Here is a 20,318-nt window from a genome sequence, read left to right as displayed (position 1 = left end):
GGTGCTACCTGGAGGGGCGCGACGCTTGGTGAGGAACCCGGCCTCGGGTCCCGTCGTCGACCCTGATCTCCTTTGGTGGCGTTCGCGTGGGCCACATTCGGTGCAGAGGGAGCCGGCCCCGCCGGAGGTGGTGCGTCGTCGTGTCAGGGAGGAGGACGAGCACGTCCATCGCTACATGGCTGCTATGGACGTCAGGTTCTCCAATACCTGGCAAGTTCTTTGGGCAGATGACCGGAGATATGATCTTGTGATGGTTCCTTGTCTTTGGGTGTCCACCGCCCGCGCCCCAGGAACCGCGAGTGGCCTAGATTCTTCTATAGTATTCGATCTTTATTAGCTACCTAGCCAGTGATGTATTCGAGATTATATATTATTTGAGACGATGTATTCGAGATTATATATTATTCGAGACGATGTATTCGAGATTATATATTATTCGAGACGATGTATTTGAGATTATATATTATTCGAGACGATGCATATTATGTACTATATGATTCAGTTTTTCCTTATTGATTGCATCCATGCATTGTAATTTGAATACTAAATTATTTTATATTTCTTCTATATTAGTTAAATAAAAGTTATGGCGGACAATACCGGCAGAGAGGGAGAAGAGGCCCTGTTCGAGATCATATGCAGCCCTAGCAGGCCAGATGATCTGAATGAAGCAAATGACGGCTCCCAATATCTGAACAATATCGGGGAGGGTGATGATAAGATATTCGATCTCGACGACCGAGCTGATGAAGTCATGAACTATGATTATGATTATGATGACGCAGATAATGATTATGATGACGAATACAATGTTGATCTTGAAATAACAAAGACTACCGGTGAGGTATATTTATATAAGCAGGCATCTAGTGATCATCACATGTTTTTTTATTTGAAGATATATTAACGAATCGATCTTTCTTCTTTCAGCCCTCCGGATCGAGCAAATCTGCTTCTACAGACAGCAGGACAAAGCGCGGCCCGAGCAAAAAGTTGAAGGAGGGTGTAAAGTACAACATCGATTCCATCAAAGCTAGTGGCGAACCCCTCACGCCTAAGAACATTGTGAGCAAGTTCGTTCATCAGTGCGGAGTTCTTGTGAAGGACCAACTCCCGATCTCCATTCAAGAATGGAAAGAGCCAAAAATTAAACGCCCAGATGTTACTTGGGTCAACGACAGAGCAAAACAAAAGCTTTGGGAATCTCTGATGGAACATTTCACCCTACCAGATTATTTCACGGATGCAGATGTGCAGAAAGTCAAGGACGCTGCTCTTAAGAAGATGACAATTGCATTCAACACCCACAAGAAAACTGTATGGGCCAACTACCTCGCTGCAGAAAGGAAGACTCCAGAATTCAAGGGAACACTGGAGAAGCAAAGAGAACACTGGCCCGCTTTCGTGAAATTCAAGGAATCAGAATTATCTAAGGAACGGTCGAGAAAAAATAAGGCCAATGCCGCAAAAAAGACGCAGTTCCATAGGCTGGGTCCAGGTGGCTACGCGGTGGCAATGCCTAAGTGGGATAAGTCTGAGCAAGAGATGGAGGATGCAGGGGTCACTCCGGTTACTAGGAGCTGGGCCCCCAGGTGCAGAACTTGGTTCTATGCGCATGGGGGGGCGTTGGACCCGAAGACAGGCCTGGTTTCGAAGAAGGCAAGTCTAAAAGGAGCAGAACAAAATTTACTTGACGTAATAGAAGATGCTCGAAAGGGGGTGTTCACGCCCAACAGAGAGAACGACGAGCTTACGCGCGCCCTGGGAAATCCTGAACACCCGGGAAGAACACGAGGCAAGGGTGTTATTCCCTGGTATGAGGGCTTTTCGGAATGGAACGACGACTACAGGACCCGTGCAAGAAAGAAGATGGAGGAGGAGAAGAAGAGGAAGCTGGAGGAGGAGCAGAGGAAGCAGGACGCGGAACGCCTTCAAGGCCTAGAAGCAAGGCACGCAGACTTGACACTCAAATTCCAGCAGCAGCAGCACCAGATCGACTCACTTAGCCAGGAAAGGGGGTCTCAGCAGCGGCAGCAGCAAGCGGATGATCATCCAGCATTGGATAGCACCGTCCCATCCATGCCGAGAAGCAGCGTTGGTTCCGCCCCGGGAGACGCACTGCTGGATACATACCCTGTGGATGACATCATAGAGAACACTAACTGTGAGCTACACTTCAAAATGAAGAACATATCCATGAAGGTGGCGAACGCCGTTGCTTTTACAATTACCCCCGAAGCAACCTTCCATTGCGCCCCGATTCCAGCGGGCTATACTCGTGTCTTGGTTGATGAGGTGGTGGGCCCATATTCGGGGCTAGAGCTTGACATTCCTGGAGGTGACGATGAGCAAACACTGGGAGAGGCCATACATCGTTTCATCCTATGGAAAAAGGACTGCATCATCTTTCGAAGTCCACCGACACCGTGTCTGCCGACTCCTCCTCGAAGTCCGCCACCGTGTTAGCAGACTCCCGCTCCTCCAAGTCCACGAACGCGTGAGCAGACTCCTGCTTCAAGTCCGGCACAACGTCAGGCCACTCCTCCTGTTTCAAGTCTGACACCGTGTCAGGCCACACCTCCTGCTTCAAGTCCGGCACAGCGTCAGGCCACACCTCCTGCTTCAAGTCCGACACTGTGTCAGGCCACACCTCCTGCTTCAAGTCCGGCACAGCGTCAGGCCACTCCTCCTGCTCCAACTAAGCCACGTCAGCCGTCTCCGCCGCCTAAGCAATCGCAGAAGAGACACGCCGCAGCTATGGTGCGTAGCGGTACGAGTCGAGGTAGTACAGAAAGTACAGGCGGAGACAAGCGATATAAATATGGTCCAAGCAGCCTCGCTCCTCTTCCTCAGAGGCCTTACGACATGACCGAGGAGCAAAACGATGCAATAGTGCGGGCCGAAGTGGACGCTCATTTTCGACCGAAACGGGCAACGCCGCCGAGGGAGAAAGTGCCTGAGGAAAAGATTGACCACTTCATTCGTATGGCTAGACCACCAACTCCCAAGCCTGTTGACTCAGACTATGAGCGCAAAATCAGGAAGGCACATCGAGCACGACTACAGAAAGAAGCGAGCTTGAGCTCGAGCCAACAAGCAGCTGTCAAAAAATGCGGGAAAACCGTTCCCCAGCTGGGAGAACAGGCGGCGCAATCGACCCCCCCGCTTGTTGTGCCAACAACACATGAGAGTACGCACGCCCAATATTATTGTGGGCAAACCGTTTACGTTCCCGAGCTGGGCGATGTGGTAATAACCGAGGAGCATATAATGCAGGCTAAAATGCTCAAGATCACTGTTGGACAACTCCTTGATATCGAGCCCATGTCTCCGCTTAGAGAGGAGGAAATAAAACGGAAATATGTCCAGGGCCAACCTTTGGTCGAGCCCGAGGAGGTCAAAAACCTCCCAACGAGAATGTATGAATTGCATGATTGATACATGAAAATTACCAAGATTTCCAATCGAGAGTCCCTCATGGTGCAAGTCGAGGAAGATCATTATTTCCATAAGAAAGCTCTGGCCGTTAAGTATTCAGAACTATTTCAGTTATTCAATCAAGATGCACTCGACAAATCTATCTTCAGTTTCTATTGTCTGTAAGTGATTTCTTTCTGTAATTTAAGTCTCAATCTAGCTCTAGTGCTCATTGATTGATCATTAATTACCTGTAATTATATATCCTCACTATATATTCTTTTCTGTGGTATTATGCAGGATGAAGATGTATGAAATGAAAAAAGCTGGACGCTATGGCATTGGGTTCATTGACCCAAATACCGTTAATGAATACACATGGAAATTGGAATGGTGTAGACAAGATGTAGAGAAAAACATGGTAGAGTTCTTGAAGCGCCTCAATAGCAATGAAGATATACTACTTCCTTACAACTTCGAGTGAGTCACACTGTCTTGTACTACAAATTCTGTTTTTGCTTACTAGCTACATGTTAATAAGTGTATAGGGTTTAGGGTTATAATTGATTAGTGTTATGCACATGCCCACTTAATTTATACATGCAAACGTATGCGCATGCAACTTCCACTGGATCTTGTTAGACATAAAAGTTGACGAAGGAAAAGTTGAAGTACTGGACTCACTACTTAAAAAAAATAGTGACTACAACATCGTGAAGGGGATAGTCGACAGGTTATTTCAATCATTATTAACTATATCTCGGCCTATTTAGTTCGTCATTTTCTGTTATGAACTATTTTTAGTAACTCCTTTATTAATTTTCTTTGCCGGCGGGTAGGGCTTGGACAAAGTACATCAAGGTGACTCCAGGAAAATGGCGACAAAAGCTATGTTGGTATCGACCCAAGGTAAGTAATTAAGTAGTACTAGCTAGCTAGCTACCATCTCTTTAATTCTTGTTTCAATACCATTAATTAATTAACATGCTTGATTAATTATTATCTGATTAAATTTTATTGTCGTAAAGGCCCTGAAGCAGCCGCCGGGGACTGAAGTGTGTGCATACTACGTTTGCGAGAACATTCGCATGATGGCGTCCGAAAGGAGCAGATCTGATAGACAAGACTGGGTACGTTTGCCAGAACACTATTCACAAATCTTACATGATTGTCGATATCTAGTCACACAACTAATACACATGCATATTGATTTCCTTCTTAACAGTTCAAAGAGGTGCGGGACAAGCTCCTATCAGAGGAGCGCATACGAGCACTTCAAGAGGAAATAGCGGGATTTTTGCTCGACCAGGTCATAGATCCCAAAGGAGAATATTATTACCCGCTACCGCCCCCATGAACCACTTGTCATCGTGCTTTGAAGGCACCAAGGCAACATGTAGGAGAAATTGTATATATATACATGTGTATGTGTGAATAATTAATGGTGGTTGTGAGACATTCGATTATATATATATGATCAGTTCTATGAGAAAATCTATTTATATATATGCATAACATGTACAATATCTAGTATCGTAAAATACCAGCAAACAAAAAAGAATTAAATGGAAAACACAAAATTAATGGAAAAATAAAAATTAAAACCAAACCCCCCCCCCAAACATTTAGTACCAGTTGGTGCTACCAACCGGTACTAATGGTCTACCAGCACCTGGGCCTGGCTCGTGCCACGTGATGGCAGTTTAGCGCCGGTTCGTGCTGAACCAGTACTAAAGGGGGGGCTTTAGTCTCCACTCCATAGTGCCGGTTGCAGAACCGGCACTAAAGGCCCTTACGAACCGGTGATAAAGGCCTGTTCTGCACTAGTGCCCGGTGCTTGGTGAAGAGCAGCGACCTCACGCAAGTTGAACATATGGCCACCAACAACGACCGCCTCGTCATCCACTGCCACCTCCGACTGATCAAGACGACCACCACAAGGTTGCCACCTACCACAGAGCCGCCGACCGCCATCGCCGTCCCACCTTCCGACGGGTTGAAACACCATCTCAAGGTGCCCGCCAGACTCCCGAAATCGTGGGAGAAAGGGTGGATGAAGAGACGAGGGATGCAGCTCCACTGTTGATCCTCAGGTACAAGCTAAGAATAACTGCGGAGATGATCCTAAAGAAAATGCGGAGATGGGTTTGAACTTTTGATCGGTGAAGCAAGTGGATCCTTACCTAGTAGTAGTATTAGTTCTTTGGGAGAAGCTAGCAAACATGTTCGTATGTTGCAACAGGAGAAAAAAATCGATGCATTTTGTCTAATAAGTATGGTAAGTCCCCACATTTTCACTGCCTCTATTTCAACACCGCAGGGGAGCACTAATATAGTGTAAAAACTTAATATGCAATATAGTGTAATTTACTTAATTGTAAGCTAGGGAGCTTCCCAATTAAGTACCTTGGACTGCCGATTTCCCACAGGAAACTCGCCATTTCCGAGTGGGAGCCTTTGTATGGTAAAGTGGCTAATAGGGTTAGCCCGTGGCGAGGGAGATTCATGTCTTCGGCGGCTAGATTGATTCTGGTCAATTCTAGTTTGTCATCCCTTCCACTCTTTATCATGGGTATGTTTCTGCTGGCGGATGGGGTTCACGCGAAATTTGACACCCCGCATTCCAAATTCTTTTGGGAAGGAGCTGAAACGAAAAAGAAATACCATCTGTTAAAATGGGCTGCAGTGTGCCGACCTAAGAAATTCGGCGGTTTGGGGACTACTAACTCCAAGCTCATGAACGTAGCCTTGCTTACCAAATGGTGGTGGAAGTTAGCAACTAACGAATCGGGTCTATGGGCGGACTTGCTTCGTGCTAAATACTTCCCGGACTGGAATGTTTTTAATGCCAAGGCCTCGGGTTCACTGTTTTGGAATGGGATCCAGGCGGTTAGACCGGCTTTTGCGCTTGGGGCGAGGTTCGACGTGAAGAATGGCCTGTCCACGAGGTTCTGGTTAGACACGTGGTTGCGAGTCAGGCCTCTCAGGAGTTCCCGCAGCTATACAACGTGGCCTCGGACACGAATGTACTGGTGGGAGAGGCCTTGCGCTCATCGCCGCCAGCGATCCATTTTTTGAGGCCGTTGAACACGGCTGAGCTGGCGAGTTGGGACTCGCTTCAGTCTCAAATTGGACCGCTTGCCCTGAGTCAGGACGCTGACGTTGTGTCCTGGGACTTGTCGGCGTCCCGTAAGTTCTCGGTCAAGTCCTTGTATAGCAAGTTGACTGAGGGTAATGCCTTAGATATATCTAGGGGTCTATGGAAGGCTAGGATCCCGTTAAAGATTAAAATCTTTCTTTGGCAAATGTTTCGCAATAGACTTCCAATGGCTGACAACGTGGCTAAGCGTAACGGGCCTTTTGATGGGTCCTGTGTGGTGTGTGAATCGTTAGAGGATGCGAATCATGCATTATTTCAGTGCGCACTTGCTCGTTTTGCCTGGAGTGCGGTGTGAGAGGTGTTTCAACAAAACTGGAACCCGCGATCGGGGGCTGAGTTGTTGTCGGTGTTGCAATTGCAGAGGGGTGCCAAGGCCAGGATCTTGTGGAGCTGCGTGGGAGCATTGTTATGGTCCTTATGGACAGTGAGAAACAAAATGACCATCGAGCACAAGTTCCCGGCTAACCCGACTGATGTTATTTTCAAATGCCATCTTTTTCTACAGAGTTGGACACCGTTGGGGAAACAATGCGATGCCAATCTTATGAGGAGCACAATGGAGAAGATTGCCAGTAGTATCACGAGACTTCGTCAAGCGACTTGAGCTTCTTTGGGCGACTTTCTTTTTGGCTTATTAGCGAGTTTGTTAGTTGGTCGGCAGGGGCCTGCCCTATGAACTTTGGTCTGTAATATGCGTGGTCGATGTGGCCTGTTGAGACTTTCGGCTATGTGGTGTGTGCGTTGTAGAATTCGGTGTTGTGGCCTTCGTGGCTTTATTAATTTAAAGCCGGACGCGTCTAGCGTCTTCATTCTAAAAAAAGTTCGTAATTCGACTTGCATGCCACTAGCTAAAAAAGAGTATACCCTGATGACGGGTATCCGCAATGGGGCAAGGAGTAGCAACTGAATAATGTATGGACAGACATTGGGACAACATGCATGCAACCATCCTATTCCAACATATAATTACTGGACCATACACATATACAGTTACTAGTAATAAACTAATAATTACTTGACTAAACATAAGGTACGCATGTGCGTGGGGCTGCGCAAGTGAATTCAAGCAATTAGATCGGCAAGGAGAAGCAAGATGGCGAGGCTAAACCACATGGCCTCCGCAGAGGTGACGGCAGATATAGACACATTGGGAAGTGTTAGTTGCAGTTGGGCTGTTGGCCGGGGCAGGCGACACTAGGAGTAGTTAGGCATGACATCAATCGTGACCTTCATGCCACACATGCAATGGCGAGGGAAGTTACGGATGAAATAGCGGGTGCTGTGATAATGAGGGGTATGACATGATTCCAGAGCTGAGGGTGGCTTTTTATGGTTGGCGAACATGTTTCGGGACTAATATTGTACTAATACTAAAATAATTTTTACTACTCATCCTCCAAAATGAATATGCAAAACGTGAAGCCTGAATACATACAACATACGATATAATTACTTGACTATACATGTACACCACGTATGCTTGATAGTAAACAGTGACTTCTATGTTTTTTTAGAGATGCACTCAAGCCATCAGACTGGCAACGGCAAGCAAGACGGCGAGGCCAAACCCTGTGGCCTCCATAGAGGTGGCGGCTGAGACAGGAGCTGGCGGGGGAGCGTTGCTTGCACTGGGGCCGCTGGCCGGGGCCGGCGAGGAAGAGGACGAGCTTGGCACGACATCGATCTTGACCTTCATTCCCCCGGCGCAGTGGCCCGGGAAGCCGCAGAGGAAGTAGCGGGTGCCGGTGGCAGTGAGCGAGACAACATCATTCCCGGAGTTCAGGGTGGCGATGGGGCTAGCAGTGCTGCAGGAGTCGTAGTCGGCCTTGCTGACCTCGAGGACGTCGTGTGCCTGAGGAGAGTATTTGAAGATGATTTGGTCGCTGGGGTGAAAGTTCCTGGAAGACGCCCAGGTGCCGTAGTTGGTGCTGAGGTCCCATGCACCATCTGGCTCGCCGACGTTGTAGATTGCCGCCGATGCGGTGCTCAGGATGGCCATCGCGGCCACGGCGAGGAGAATGGTTCTCATGACAGTCATTGCGGTTGGAACTGAAAGGAGAGCTAGCAGAGGAGATTGTAAGACAGGTGCTGTGTTGATCCTTTGAGCGGAGATTGTGTTTGCTTCTCTAGGTGTCTGTGTCGGGTCCTATATATACAATACAGGCTATGCCCAGCTGGGTTGAAGAAACGTGTGCGGTAGGTGGAAGGCTGGAAGCGTAGAATAGACTACATATATCTGAATTTTGGACTTTGAATGTTTATGTGGGAACACAAGCAAGCTAGGCAGCATGCACCTACTACTTGGTCATCATAGTCAAACACGTATAGATATATAATAGATAATAGATCGACGGAAGATCTGAAGACCGGGCCTACTGACTGCTTCACGCATTGCCTTTTCTTTTCTTCAGTATCGACGCGGTCTACGCGATGTAGACTATCACAATCCATGTCCCTGCTCACGTACATCAAGGGTTCGTCGATCAGCATTCAACTCGAACTTCTCTTCTCTCAAAAAAGAAAAACTTTTAACTTCGTTTATTCAATATTTCGTCATTACTACCTGAATATCACTTTAGAACTAATTATGTTACAACCTTTAGTGATTTCTTTTACACCTTTCAAGTTTCAACGACAAAAGAAGTCACGACCTCCAATTTAGAAGGAGAACGATGAACAAAATTCCAATGTTCAAATCAAGAAGTAAAGCTTTCATAACATATACAGTTAAGTTAACACGTTTTAAATTACATCCACACACACAAAAAAACACGTTTAGAATTGGTAGAATGGAGCTATCAGCTGGCATGTTGAGCCCTGCAATTGAGCCACAGTGCATCATCCTGGATTGCAAAATAACGTCATCGAGTGAAATAATATAGTGCGATGCATTATTAAACTGAATTAAAGTTTACAAATATCCACTATATCTTGGCGGGAATATCTCTCCTACCATTTGGCATGACTGGTGAGCTATCTCAAAAACAATGAACAATAAAATCTCTCCTCACACGCAAACTTGTAATTAAAGTTTCATCACTTTGTGGTTCTTTGAGTAATTCATTCACATGCGGATCCTCTCCTTCGGTCATTGTTGATGGAAAACCTAGATATATCATGGTGACGAGGACTACTTTTGATACTAGTGCTGGATAGATTTCTCCGGTCTAATTTCCAGCTTTCTAATACATGAGTTGCACGCTACAACTAATTAAATTACTGCTTCAGTGTTACAAAAAGTTACAACATTGTTCCAACAAAACAAGTCACAACTATCAACATAGAAAGCAAGTGATATGTATTGCTTAAAAGACGAGCATCAAAATCAAGAATTAAAGCGTTCATACCACATACAATTAGGAATTTAAAACTGGTAAAAATGGAGCTTCCAGCCTGCAATCAAGTAAATTTTATCTAAAACGAAAGGCCATGTTTATCTTGGCCGCAATGGTAGAAATTCGTTTGGATCTTGGCCTCTATATCCTCCATGTAACCTATTCAAGGCACGATCCTAATAAAGGCATGCAACAGGCCTCCGACGGCAGGCCCGTACCACGCACCTGTGTAGAGTGTTCGGCTGCACAGGGCCTCCAAATCAGTAGGACCCCCATTTTCTACTATGTGATAAAAAAGCTCTTATTTATATATTCCCTAAAAAAAAAATCTCTTTTTAATATAGGTATATAGTTTAACATTATAGTGACCAAATGTACCATTTGTACTTCATATTGAATTAGTACATATAATTAAATAATTCCGACAACAACATTTTAGGGTCTCTTTAATATGTCGAATCCACTAATAAAAAATGATTTGTCAACATTTTAGCATCTACGTCAGAAGGTATGTGGATCGTGTTAGTCTACGTCATGTCTTGTAGACCGCGTCGATATTGAAGAAAAAGGAAAAGAACGCGTGAAATGGTCAGCAGGCTAACAGCACAGCCCGGTCTTCACAAACTGAGTCAATTTTGATCAAGTACGTACCAGCTGCATGCCTAGCTTGCTTGTGTTCCCACCTACTACACACAACATTCAAAGTCCCATATCCAGGCACACGCACTCCATTCTACGTTTCCACCAACCGCACATGTTTCTCCGTCCCACCCGGACTGTATTGTCCTATATATAGGACCGGACACCGCCACCTAAGGAAGCAAACACATTCCCCGCTCAAGGACCAATACATCAGCACCTCCCTTGTAATCTCCTCTGCTAGCTCTCCTTGCAGTTCAAACCTCAATGGCTGTCACGAGAACCATTCTCGCCGTGGCTGTAATGGCCATCCTGAGCACCGCGTCAGCGGCGATCTACAACGTTGGCGAGCCCGGCGGAGCGTGGGACCTCAGCACCAACTACGGCACATGGGCGTCCTCCAGGAACTTCAAAGCCGACGACCAGATCGTCTTCAAGTACTCCCCTCAAGCGCATGATGTCCTCGAGGTCAGCAAGGCCGACTACGACTCCTGCAGCACCGCCAGCCCCATCACCACCCTCAACTCTGGGAATGATGTCGTCACCCTCACCGCCTCCGGCACCCGGTACTTCATTTGCGGCTTCCCTGGCCATTGCGCGGGTGGCATGAAGGTCAAGATCGATGTCATGTCTGGCTTCTCGTCACCCGCCCCAGCCAGCGGACCAAGTGCAAGCAATGCTCCCCCGCCGACCCCTGCCTCCGCTGCCACCAATGTGGAGGCCACCGGTTTTGGCCTCGCCGTTTTGCTTGCCGTTGCTGGCCTCATGGCTTGAGTGCATCTCTGCAGCCGCAGGCACATGTGTACTTTGTGTATAGTCAAGTAATTATTACTAGCAACTATATGTGTGTATAGTCAAGTAGTTATGTGTATGTTGGACATATTCAGGTTTTGCGTTTTGCTGATTCATTTTGGAGATTAATAAAAATTCGTTTGGTCTTATACAATATTTGTCTTGACACACGTTCTTGCTAAACCGTGAGAACCAACACTTTCGTAACTTAAACTTGTATTACAGAAATATATACTTAGATTAGACATGTAATTTGTATTGCCCCTGATTGTAAATGAACTGTCCCCAAGAACCAGCTGCCACAAATGGTGGAGAACAATTAGGATGCCCCCAACCCGAAACATACTGGATGAAATTCGGCTGGGCAAAAATCCCGTCCTTTGCTCGTGGAGTGCCATACATGTTCTTGTTTCTAGTGTTGCAAGGGACAGTCACCGTTATCGAGGGAGAGAGAGCCATGGGAGTCGGTGATGGGTGCTTTTCGGGAATGAATTCTTCCCTGAGATCGATGACTATCGACGCCGTGAAGGACCAAAATTTCCCCTGTCCTGGCCCCGTCCACTGTAAAAATACCTTCGACATTAGGTAAAGAACATTCATCAAGATGGTCCCTACTAGCTAACCGCCTATTTTATTTTGAGGGAATAACCGCTTATTTTATTAAAATGTTTTCCCTTTCCCTGCCAGCTTTAACTTTGTTTTGGGCGCCGATCTGCAAGAAACGCGACCGACTGGATAATATGGACCAGCAGGCACCGTGTATAAATCGTCTGCTCTCACCATTTAAACCTCAATTCACCTTGAAGTAAAATGTACAGTGCATGAGGGTTAGTAGAAAATGCTGAAATTTCAAGGCTTACCTAGCAAAAAGATGCTATGAGCATGTACCACAAATAGTCCAAATAGACCATAGACGTCTATCCAACGTTGGTGGGTGTGTCCGGTGTACTTAACTTTCAAGAAAATTTTCATCACTATAATCAAAAGTAGTCCTCGTTGGCGCCATTGTATATCCATCCTTTTATTACATAAAATTTACTTTAATATAATATCCGTTCACTCTTTTTTTTAAGCTGTTATTTTGCAATTCAGGATGATGCAATGTCGGTCATTATTTCTCTGCTTAATCCGCGGTCTAAAAAATTTACTTCATGATTTTAATATAGGACTATTACCTCTTAAGTTGAAAGTTGTGACATGGAATTCATACAACAAGCCTGCCAGTTTTAATAAGAGGAAGTGAGAACATTTTTTTTTCTATAGTGAGAGTTTAAATGCGGCTGGACCTTTGGATCTACTTCTACAAGGTTTGTGAGTTATTATAGTCAACTATGTCTCCTTGGAGCCTAGACCGCGTCGATACTGAAGCAAAGCAGCAGGCAATGGCTGCTATCAGTGGCGGAGCTAGCATTTGACATCAGGGTGGCCCGACCCCCCCAATTTTTTTTACAAGAAATATGACATGTGGACGTTCTAACCAGTTACCAATATCACATAGAAATAGATCATTATTGTCTTACAAACACACTAAAATTCTCGATTAAGTTTAAGTTTTGCATAAAGAAGCATACATAGTGCATACTATATGGATCATAATACATACCTAGAGAAGTTCAAAAAGGCTATGTTTCTGGCCTACGCTTTTGCCTTGCCATGAAAGTATCAATTATATCATCTTCATTCACCTCGGCAAAAGCATCCCTCTCAATATGTGACTAGGCAATCATCCAAAAGACTATCACCCATCTTATTTCTCAACTTGTTCTTAACTATACTCACAGCAGAAAATGCTCTCTCAACATTTGTTGTTGCCACCGGTAGAATCAATACCAATTTTAGAAGAAGTACACCAAATTCAAAGCAGACATACAAGAAAGCAACTCCATATTAATCTCATTAAACCAATTTTCAAGCTCTTGACTAATTTGATCAATGACTCCAAGGAAAACTTCTCATCTCCGGCTTGCTCTTCGGCCACATCTCCCTGCCTTCTTCTTCTTTCCTATCTTTAGAGAAACAATGTCTCCGCCCCTCTTCATTCTTTAACAATTCTGCAATAAAAATTAGTTTCTATCAATAAAGCTAATTGAGACAGAAATGATGTGAAAATTATGCATGTGTTCATCAATTCATGATATGCATGTGTTCACTTGCTGGTTGCTACGGTGCTGCCATCGGAGACTGGCTACTGAGCGCCTGAGCGGCACCGACGGCCGTCGGCTTTGCAGGGAGGCAGAGGGCCGGACTCCGGCGGAGGCAGGGCCAGGCGACAGGCGGCTCGGGTCAAGGCAGGGGCGGGCGGGCGGCAGGGCCAGGCTAGCGCCGGGCGGGAAGGGGAGGCGGGCTGGGCTCCGCCGCTCCGGCCAGCGACCGGCGAGGCCGCGAGGAACGGCGGCGGTGAGGCGAGGGCCAGATGGCGTCGAGACGAGGGCACGAGGCGGCTGCAGACCTGCAGTGGATGAGACGAGGGCGTGGCTCCGTTCCGCTGCTGGATCAATCGGTATGTGTTTTGGGCTGATTTTTTTCTGGCCCGGTTAAAAATCCATAGGTATATAATAATCTGGCCCAAAATCCCAGGGTGGGCCGCGGCCCACCCTGGCCACCCTGTAGCTCCGCCCCTGGCTGCTATGCCATGAGAACGCTGGTTCCTATTCGGCGCCCTCAGCGCCGAATACAGTGTTAATCGTAGAGGGCGCATACCCCCCCCCCTCGCGACGCGGGCCGGCCCAAGTTCTTTCTTTCTATCTAAACTGATGCAAAAAAGAAGTACCAGGGAGGACTCGAACACGCGCGGTAGCGGTTCAGCGTGCCACGTGATAACCACCCCGCCACTCAACGTTTTCTCATCAAGTATATTTTCTTACCTGTTGTGTTCCTTCTTTTCTTTTTCTTTCTTCTTTTCTTTTTCTTTTTTCTTTTGCTTTTTTTACTTTTTCTAATTCGTAATGTTCACCGGATTTCATGAACTTTTTTTCAACTTCGATGAACTTTTTTCAAAATTTGATGAACTATTTTTAAATGTAGTGAACTTTTCTTCAAATTGGATGAACTTTTTTCTAATTCGGTGAAATTTTTTGCAAACGCGATGAACTTTTTTCAAATTCGATGAACTCATTTTTAAGTCAATGAACTTTTTCCAAATTCGACGGTTTTTTTTAATTCGATGAACTTTTTCGAATTCAATGAACCTTTTTCAAAAAATTGATGAACTATTTTCCAGATTCAGTGAACTTTTTTTGAATTATGATGAACTTTTATTATATTTCGATGAACTTTGCTAAAATTCGATGAACTTTTTTTCAGATTCGATGAACTTTCTTCAATTTTGATGAACTTAAAAAACCAATGAACTTTTTTCAAATTTGAAAAAAGTTCATTTCTTTAAAAAAATGTTTCCGTTGATTTTTTTAGAAAATTTCACGTATTTAGGAAAAAGGCAAATAAAACCATTACATAAAAAGAGAAAAAAAAAGAAAAAAAAGGTTTGGGACGCTTCGCCACACCAGGGGCTTTGCGAGCTGGAGAAAGGATAAAAGAAGGAAAACGAAGTCTGTGAACAGAAGTTGTTTGATGGTCTAGTGGTTCATGCACTGATATGCGAAGGGTGAGGTGTTGAGTGCGAATCCGACTCCCTGCAAAAAAATATCGTTTTTTGTAGTTGATCTACTTGTTCGCTGAGAGGCGCAGCGATCAAGCGAAGGTTTCTGGGCCGGCCCAGTAGACATCTCCTTCAGGCGCCAGGGAGCTGTTCGGGCGCATAAGGCGCCGAACAGGAGCTCTCCATGAGAACGCTTGAAAAGGTCTTAACATCTTCCGTCTATTATTTATTATATACTATCTATCTAGGTGTTTGAGTATATGACCAAGTACGTACTAGCTGCATGCCTAGCCTCGTGTTCCCGCGTACTCCATATTCTACGCTTTCACCTACCGCACGCGTTTCTTCAACCCACCTGGCCATGAGTTTGTATATATAGGACCCGACACAGACACCTAAAGAAGGAACACAATCTGACCTCAAGGTTCAGTATAGTAGCATCCGACTCGTATCTCCTCTGCTAGCTCTCACTGCCGTGCTTCCAGGTCCTACTGCCATGGCCGTCACCAGAACCATTCTCCTTGCCATGGCCGCGATGGCCATCCTGAGCACCGCCTCGGCTGCAATCTACAATGTCGGCGAGCCCGGTAGAGCGTGGGACCTCGGCACCAACTACAGCACATGGGCGTCCTCCAGGAACTTCCAACCCGAGGACTAGATCGTCTTCAAGTACTCCCATGAGGCGCACGATGTCCTCGAGGTCAGCAAGGCCGACTACGACTCATGCAGCACTGCGATCCCCATTGCCACCCTCAACTCCGGGAATGATGTCATCGCCCTTACCGTCACTGGCACCCGCTACTTCATATGCGGCTTCCCTGGCCATTGTGCGGGTGGCATGAAGGTCACGATCGATGTCATGCCAAGCTCCTCCTCTTCATCGCCTAGCCCGGCCAGCGGCCCAAGTGCAAGCAACGCTCCCTCACCGACGCCCGTCTCCGCCACAATCTCTGTGGAGGCTACGGGCTTTGGCCTCGCCATCTTGCTTGCCGTTGCTGGCCTCATGGCTTGAGTTCATTTGTGCAGCTGCACATACATGTATAAAGTCATGTATAGTCAAGTAATTATTACTAGCAAGTATACATGTAGCCAAGTAATTATATGTGTAGATTGTATGTATTCGGGCTTCTTCTTTAATAAAGATTTTTATTGTCTCTCTCATACAACATTTGTCAAGAAACATGTTCATTCTAGAATTTCATAAGCTAGACTTGCATAACTTTGACTTGTACCAGGCAGAGGTTTATACTTAGATTAGATATATAATTAGCATGATTGTTTGATTTGTCTCGAAAATATGTATTTGTAGGCTACATTTGAACTTGTAATTAGTGAAGTATTACATATCTAAGTGGAGCACATGTTAACATATATCTCGGGTCTAATATATAAGCTAACATGTGGTAACCTACAACGTGGGCGAGACGGGCGGCGCATGGGACCTCAGCACCAACTACGGCACTTGGGCGTCCTGAGCACCGCGTTTGCGGTAAGCTATAATGTGGGCGAGCTGGGCGGCGCATGGGACCTCACTTACGTTGAAGCCTGTATTTACAAGAAAGTGAGTGGGAGCTCTGTAGCATTTATGGTATTATATGTGGATGACATATTGCTGATTGGAAATGATATAGAATTTATGGATAGCATAAAAGGATATTTGAATAAGAATTTTTCAATGAAAGACTTCGGTGAAGCTGCTTACATTTTGGGCATCAAGATCTATAGGGATAGATCGAGACGCTTAATAGGACTTTCACAAAGCACATACCTTGACAAAGTTCTCAAGAAGTGCAAAATGGACCAGTCAAAGAAAGGGTTCTTGCCTGTGTTGCAAAGTGTGAAATTGAGTCAGACTCAAAGTCTGACCATGGCAGAAGATAGAGAGGGAATGAAAGTCATTTCCTATGCCTCAGCTATAGGTTCTATAATGTATGACTTGCTGTGTATCAGACCTGATGTGTGCCTTGCCATAAGTTTGGCAAGGAGGTACCAAAGTAATTCAGGAGTGGATCACTGGACAGCGATCAAGAATATTCTGAAGTACCTGAAAAGGACCAAGGATATGTTTCTCGTTTATGGATGTGACGAAGAGCTCATCGTAAAGGGTTACGTCGATGCTAGCTTCGACACAGATCCGGATAACTCTAAGTTGCAAACCGGATACATATTTATATTGAATGGTGAAGCTGTCAGTTGGTGCAGTTCTAACCAGAGCGTTGTGACGGGCTCTACATGTGAAGCGGAGTACATAGCTGCTTTGGAAGCAGCGCATGAAGGAGTCTGAATGAAGGAGTTCATATCCGATCTGGGTGTAATACCCAGTGCATCGGGTCCAATGACAATCTTTTGTGACAACACTGGAGCAATTGGCTTAGCCAAGGAGTCCAGGTTTCACAAGAGAACCAAACACATCAAGCGACGCTTCAACTCCATTCGTGAAAAGGTCACGGATGGAGACATAGAAATATGCAAAATACATACGAACCTGAATGTAGCATACCCATTGACTAAACCTCTTCCGCGGGCAAAATATGATCAGCGCCAAGACTCCATGGGTGTTAGATTCATTACTATGTAATCTAGATTATTGACTCTAGTGCAAGTGGGAAACAGTTGGAAATATGCCCTAAAGGCTAATAAAGTGGTTATTATTATATTTCCTCAATCATGATAAATATTTATTATTCATGCTATAATTGTATTGATTGTAAACTTAAATGCATGTGTGAATACATAAGCAAATACCAAGTCCCTAGTAAGCCTCTACTAGACTAGCTCGTTGATCGAAAGATGGTTAAGGTTTCCTGACCATAGACATGAGTTGTCATTTGATAACGGGATCACATCATTAGGAGAATGATGTGATGGAAAAGACGCATCCGTTAGCTTAGCAAATGATCGTTCAATTTGTTGCTACTGCTTTCTTAATGTCAAATACATATTCCTTCGACCATGAGATCATGCAACTCCCGGATATCGGAGGAATACCTTGTGTGCTATCAAACGTCACTATGTAACTCGGTGATCATAAAGGTGCTCTACAGGTATCTCCGAAGGTGTCTATTGAGTTGGCGTGAATCGAGATTGGGATTTGTCACTCCGTATGACGGAGAGGTATCTCTGGGCCCTCTCGGTAATATAGCATCACAAGAAGCGCAAGAAAAATGACTAGGGAGTTAGTTACAAGATGATGTATTACGGAACGAGTAAAGAGACTTGCCGATAACGAGATTGAACTAGGTATGGAGATACCGACGATCGAATCTCGGGCAAGTAACATACCGACAGACAAATCGAACTACGTACGTTGTCATAAAGGTTCGACCGATAAAGATCTTCATAGAATATGTAGGAACCTATATGGGCATCCAGGTACCGCTATTGGTTATTGACCAGACAAGCGTCTCGGTCATGTCTACATCATTCTCGAACCCATAGGGTCCGCACGCTTAATGTTCGTTGACGATATAGTATAATATGAGTTATGTATGTTGGTGACCGAATGTTGTTCCGTGTCCCGGATAAGATCACGGATATGGGAGCTTCGGAATGGTCCGGAGGTAATTGATATATAGAATGATAGTATTTGGTCTCCGGAAGGGTTTCGGAATGCACCGGATAATTATCGGGTCACCGAAAGGGGTTCCCGAGGCCATGGGAGCATATTGGGCCAAACAGGCCAACGAGGGAGAGCACACCAGCCCACATGGGGCTGGCGCGCCCCCACCTCATGGTAGCCGGCCCTAGGGAAGGAAGGAAGAGGGCCAACCCCCTCTTTCCTTCTCTTCCATGCTGGGAAAGGAATGGGGGGGGGGGGGCTCCCTCCTGCCTTCCCCCCACGCGCCTAAGAAGGAAAGGGGGGCGTGGCTAGGGCAGGCACCTAGGGCAGCCGCCGGCCCCCTTGGGGGCGCGCCTAGGCAGCCTCCCCCCTCCACCTATATATATATGTGAGGAGAGGAGAGGAAAATACACACCACGAATCCCCAAGCCGTGTGTGGCGTCCCCCCTTCCTCTAGTTCGTCCTCCGTCCTAAACCGTTGAGCTTGGTGAAGCCCTGCGGAACAGTTTCACCACCACCGTCACCACGCCGTCGTGCTGTCGGAACTCATCTACTACTTCGCCTCTCTTGCTAGATCGAGAAGGCAAGGACGTCATCGAGCTGAACGTGTGCTGAATGCGGAGGTGCCGTGCGTTCGGTACTTGATCGGAATGGATCGTGAAGGTGTACGACTACATCAACCGCGTTGATAAAGGCTTCCGCTTAGCGATCTACAAGGGTATGTAGATGTTCTCCCCCTCTCGTAGCTATGCATCTCGATGGATAGATCTTGCATGTGCGTAGATTTTTTTTAATTTTCCATGGGGCCTAACATCGCCGCCCCGAGAGCTTGCAGGACTCTACGCCGGACCCCGTCTAATCCTTCCCTACTGGCGGACTAGAGGAGAATCGAAGCCCGAAAGGTTGACTCAACGAAGAAGTGTCACCCATGCGAGGACTGAAAATCCTAACCCATCGACTAGCCGAAGCCGAGGCACCAGGATTCCCTCCCCTCCACGGGCCGCCAGAGCGATGTTATATTTCTTGTTTGCTGATGTAAGGATGCTATGTTTTACGCTGAGTGAAAATATTGTATTTAAATAACAGGTGTGGGCACTTCCGGTTTGGATCCCATGACTCACAATTGCGCCTGCGCTTGAGGCAAGTGCACAACGGAGTAACAACTTGCATGATTTCCCCTCACTCTGCTTTTTATCATCTAGAGTTGGTTCTTTATTTTGAAAAACTATTTTATCATCTTTTCTTCGACTGCCCGTTATCCGCGTGGTGTTGGAACACTCTGAACATACACTGGGGCACAGATGGTGACCGATTTAGGTGGCTGTCTGACGCCAAGAACGACTGGGCCGGGCCAATGTTTATGGACATGTTCGTGGTTGCAGCTTGGTCCATCTAGAAATACAGAAATGGTTTCATATTCAAAAATAGTCCCCACTCGCATGCATCCTGGTTGAGGAGGTTTAAAGAGGACTTTTTGGGACGCTGAAGCATAGAGCCAAGCCTGAACTTCGAGAGTTCATCTCCACATTTATTCTTAACTTTGCCCTAGTGACACTTTGTATTCCCTTGTTTAGTGTTTTTCCTTTCCTCTCTCTTTTACCTTTCTTGTTTAGGACTTACTGACACCCCTCCTCCGCATGTAAATATGTGATTTGCTGCCCCCCATGTAACACTCATTGTTTAACTTAATGGAAAAAGGACTGTAGGAAACTCTCCTATAGTCATTCACAGTTACAAAATCTGAAATAATTTTTTAATGAATTCTTCAAAATAAATATACAAAAACATGCAATCGTACATATAATTACTCACACATAT

At 45.8% G+C, this 20,318-nt stretch overlaps 2 protein-coding genes and 1 pseudogene across 2 annotated transcripts; 2 read left to right on the top strand and 1 right to left on the bottom strand.

Annotated features, from left to right (window-relative positions):
* Window positions 1-7,732: 7,732 nt before the first annotated feature.
* On the bottom strand, window positions 7,733-8,714 carry LOC123050533 (mavicyanin). Its single transcript, XM_044473313.1, has one exon. The coding sequence runs from the start codon at window positions 8,613-8,615 to the stop codon at window positions 8,100-8,102; it is 516 nt and encodes a 171-aa protein (XP_044329248.1). The 5' UTR covers window positions 8,616-8,714; the 3' UTR covers window positions 7,733-8,099.
* Window positions 8,715-10,749: 2,035 nt separating this feature from the next.
* Window positions 10,750-11,497, top strand: LOC123050532 (mavicyanin). The gene has a single exon (XM_044473312.1). It carries the CDS (start codon window positions 10,819-10,821, stop codon window positions 11,323-11,325), a length of 507 nt encoding a protein of 168 aa, XP_044329247.1. The 5' UTR covers window positions 10,750-10,818; the 3' UTR covers window positions 11,326-11,497.
* A 3,940-nt stretch (window positions 11,498-15,437) lies between these two features.
* Window positions 15,438-15,953, top strand: LOC123050531 (mavicyanin-like; annotated as a pseudogene).
* The last annotated feature ends 4,365 nt before the right edge of the window (window positions 15,954-20,318 follow it).

Source organism: Triticum aestivum, chromosome 2D (assembly GCF_018294505.1).
Source record: "Triticum aestivum cultivar Chinese Spring chromosome 2D, IWGSC CS RefSeq v2.1, whole genome shotgun sequence".
In the NCBI taxonomy this organism is placed as follows: domain Eukaryota; kingdom Viridiplantae; phylum Streptophyta; class Magnoliopsida; order Poales; family Poaceae; genus Triticum; species Triticum aestivum.
This window is presented reverse-complemented; position numbering and strand designations above follow the sequence as displayed.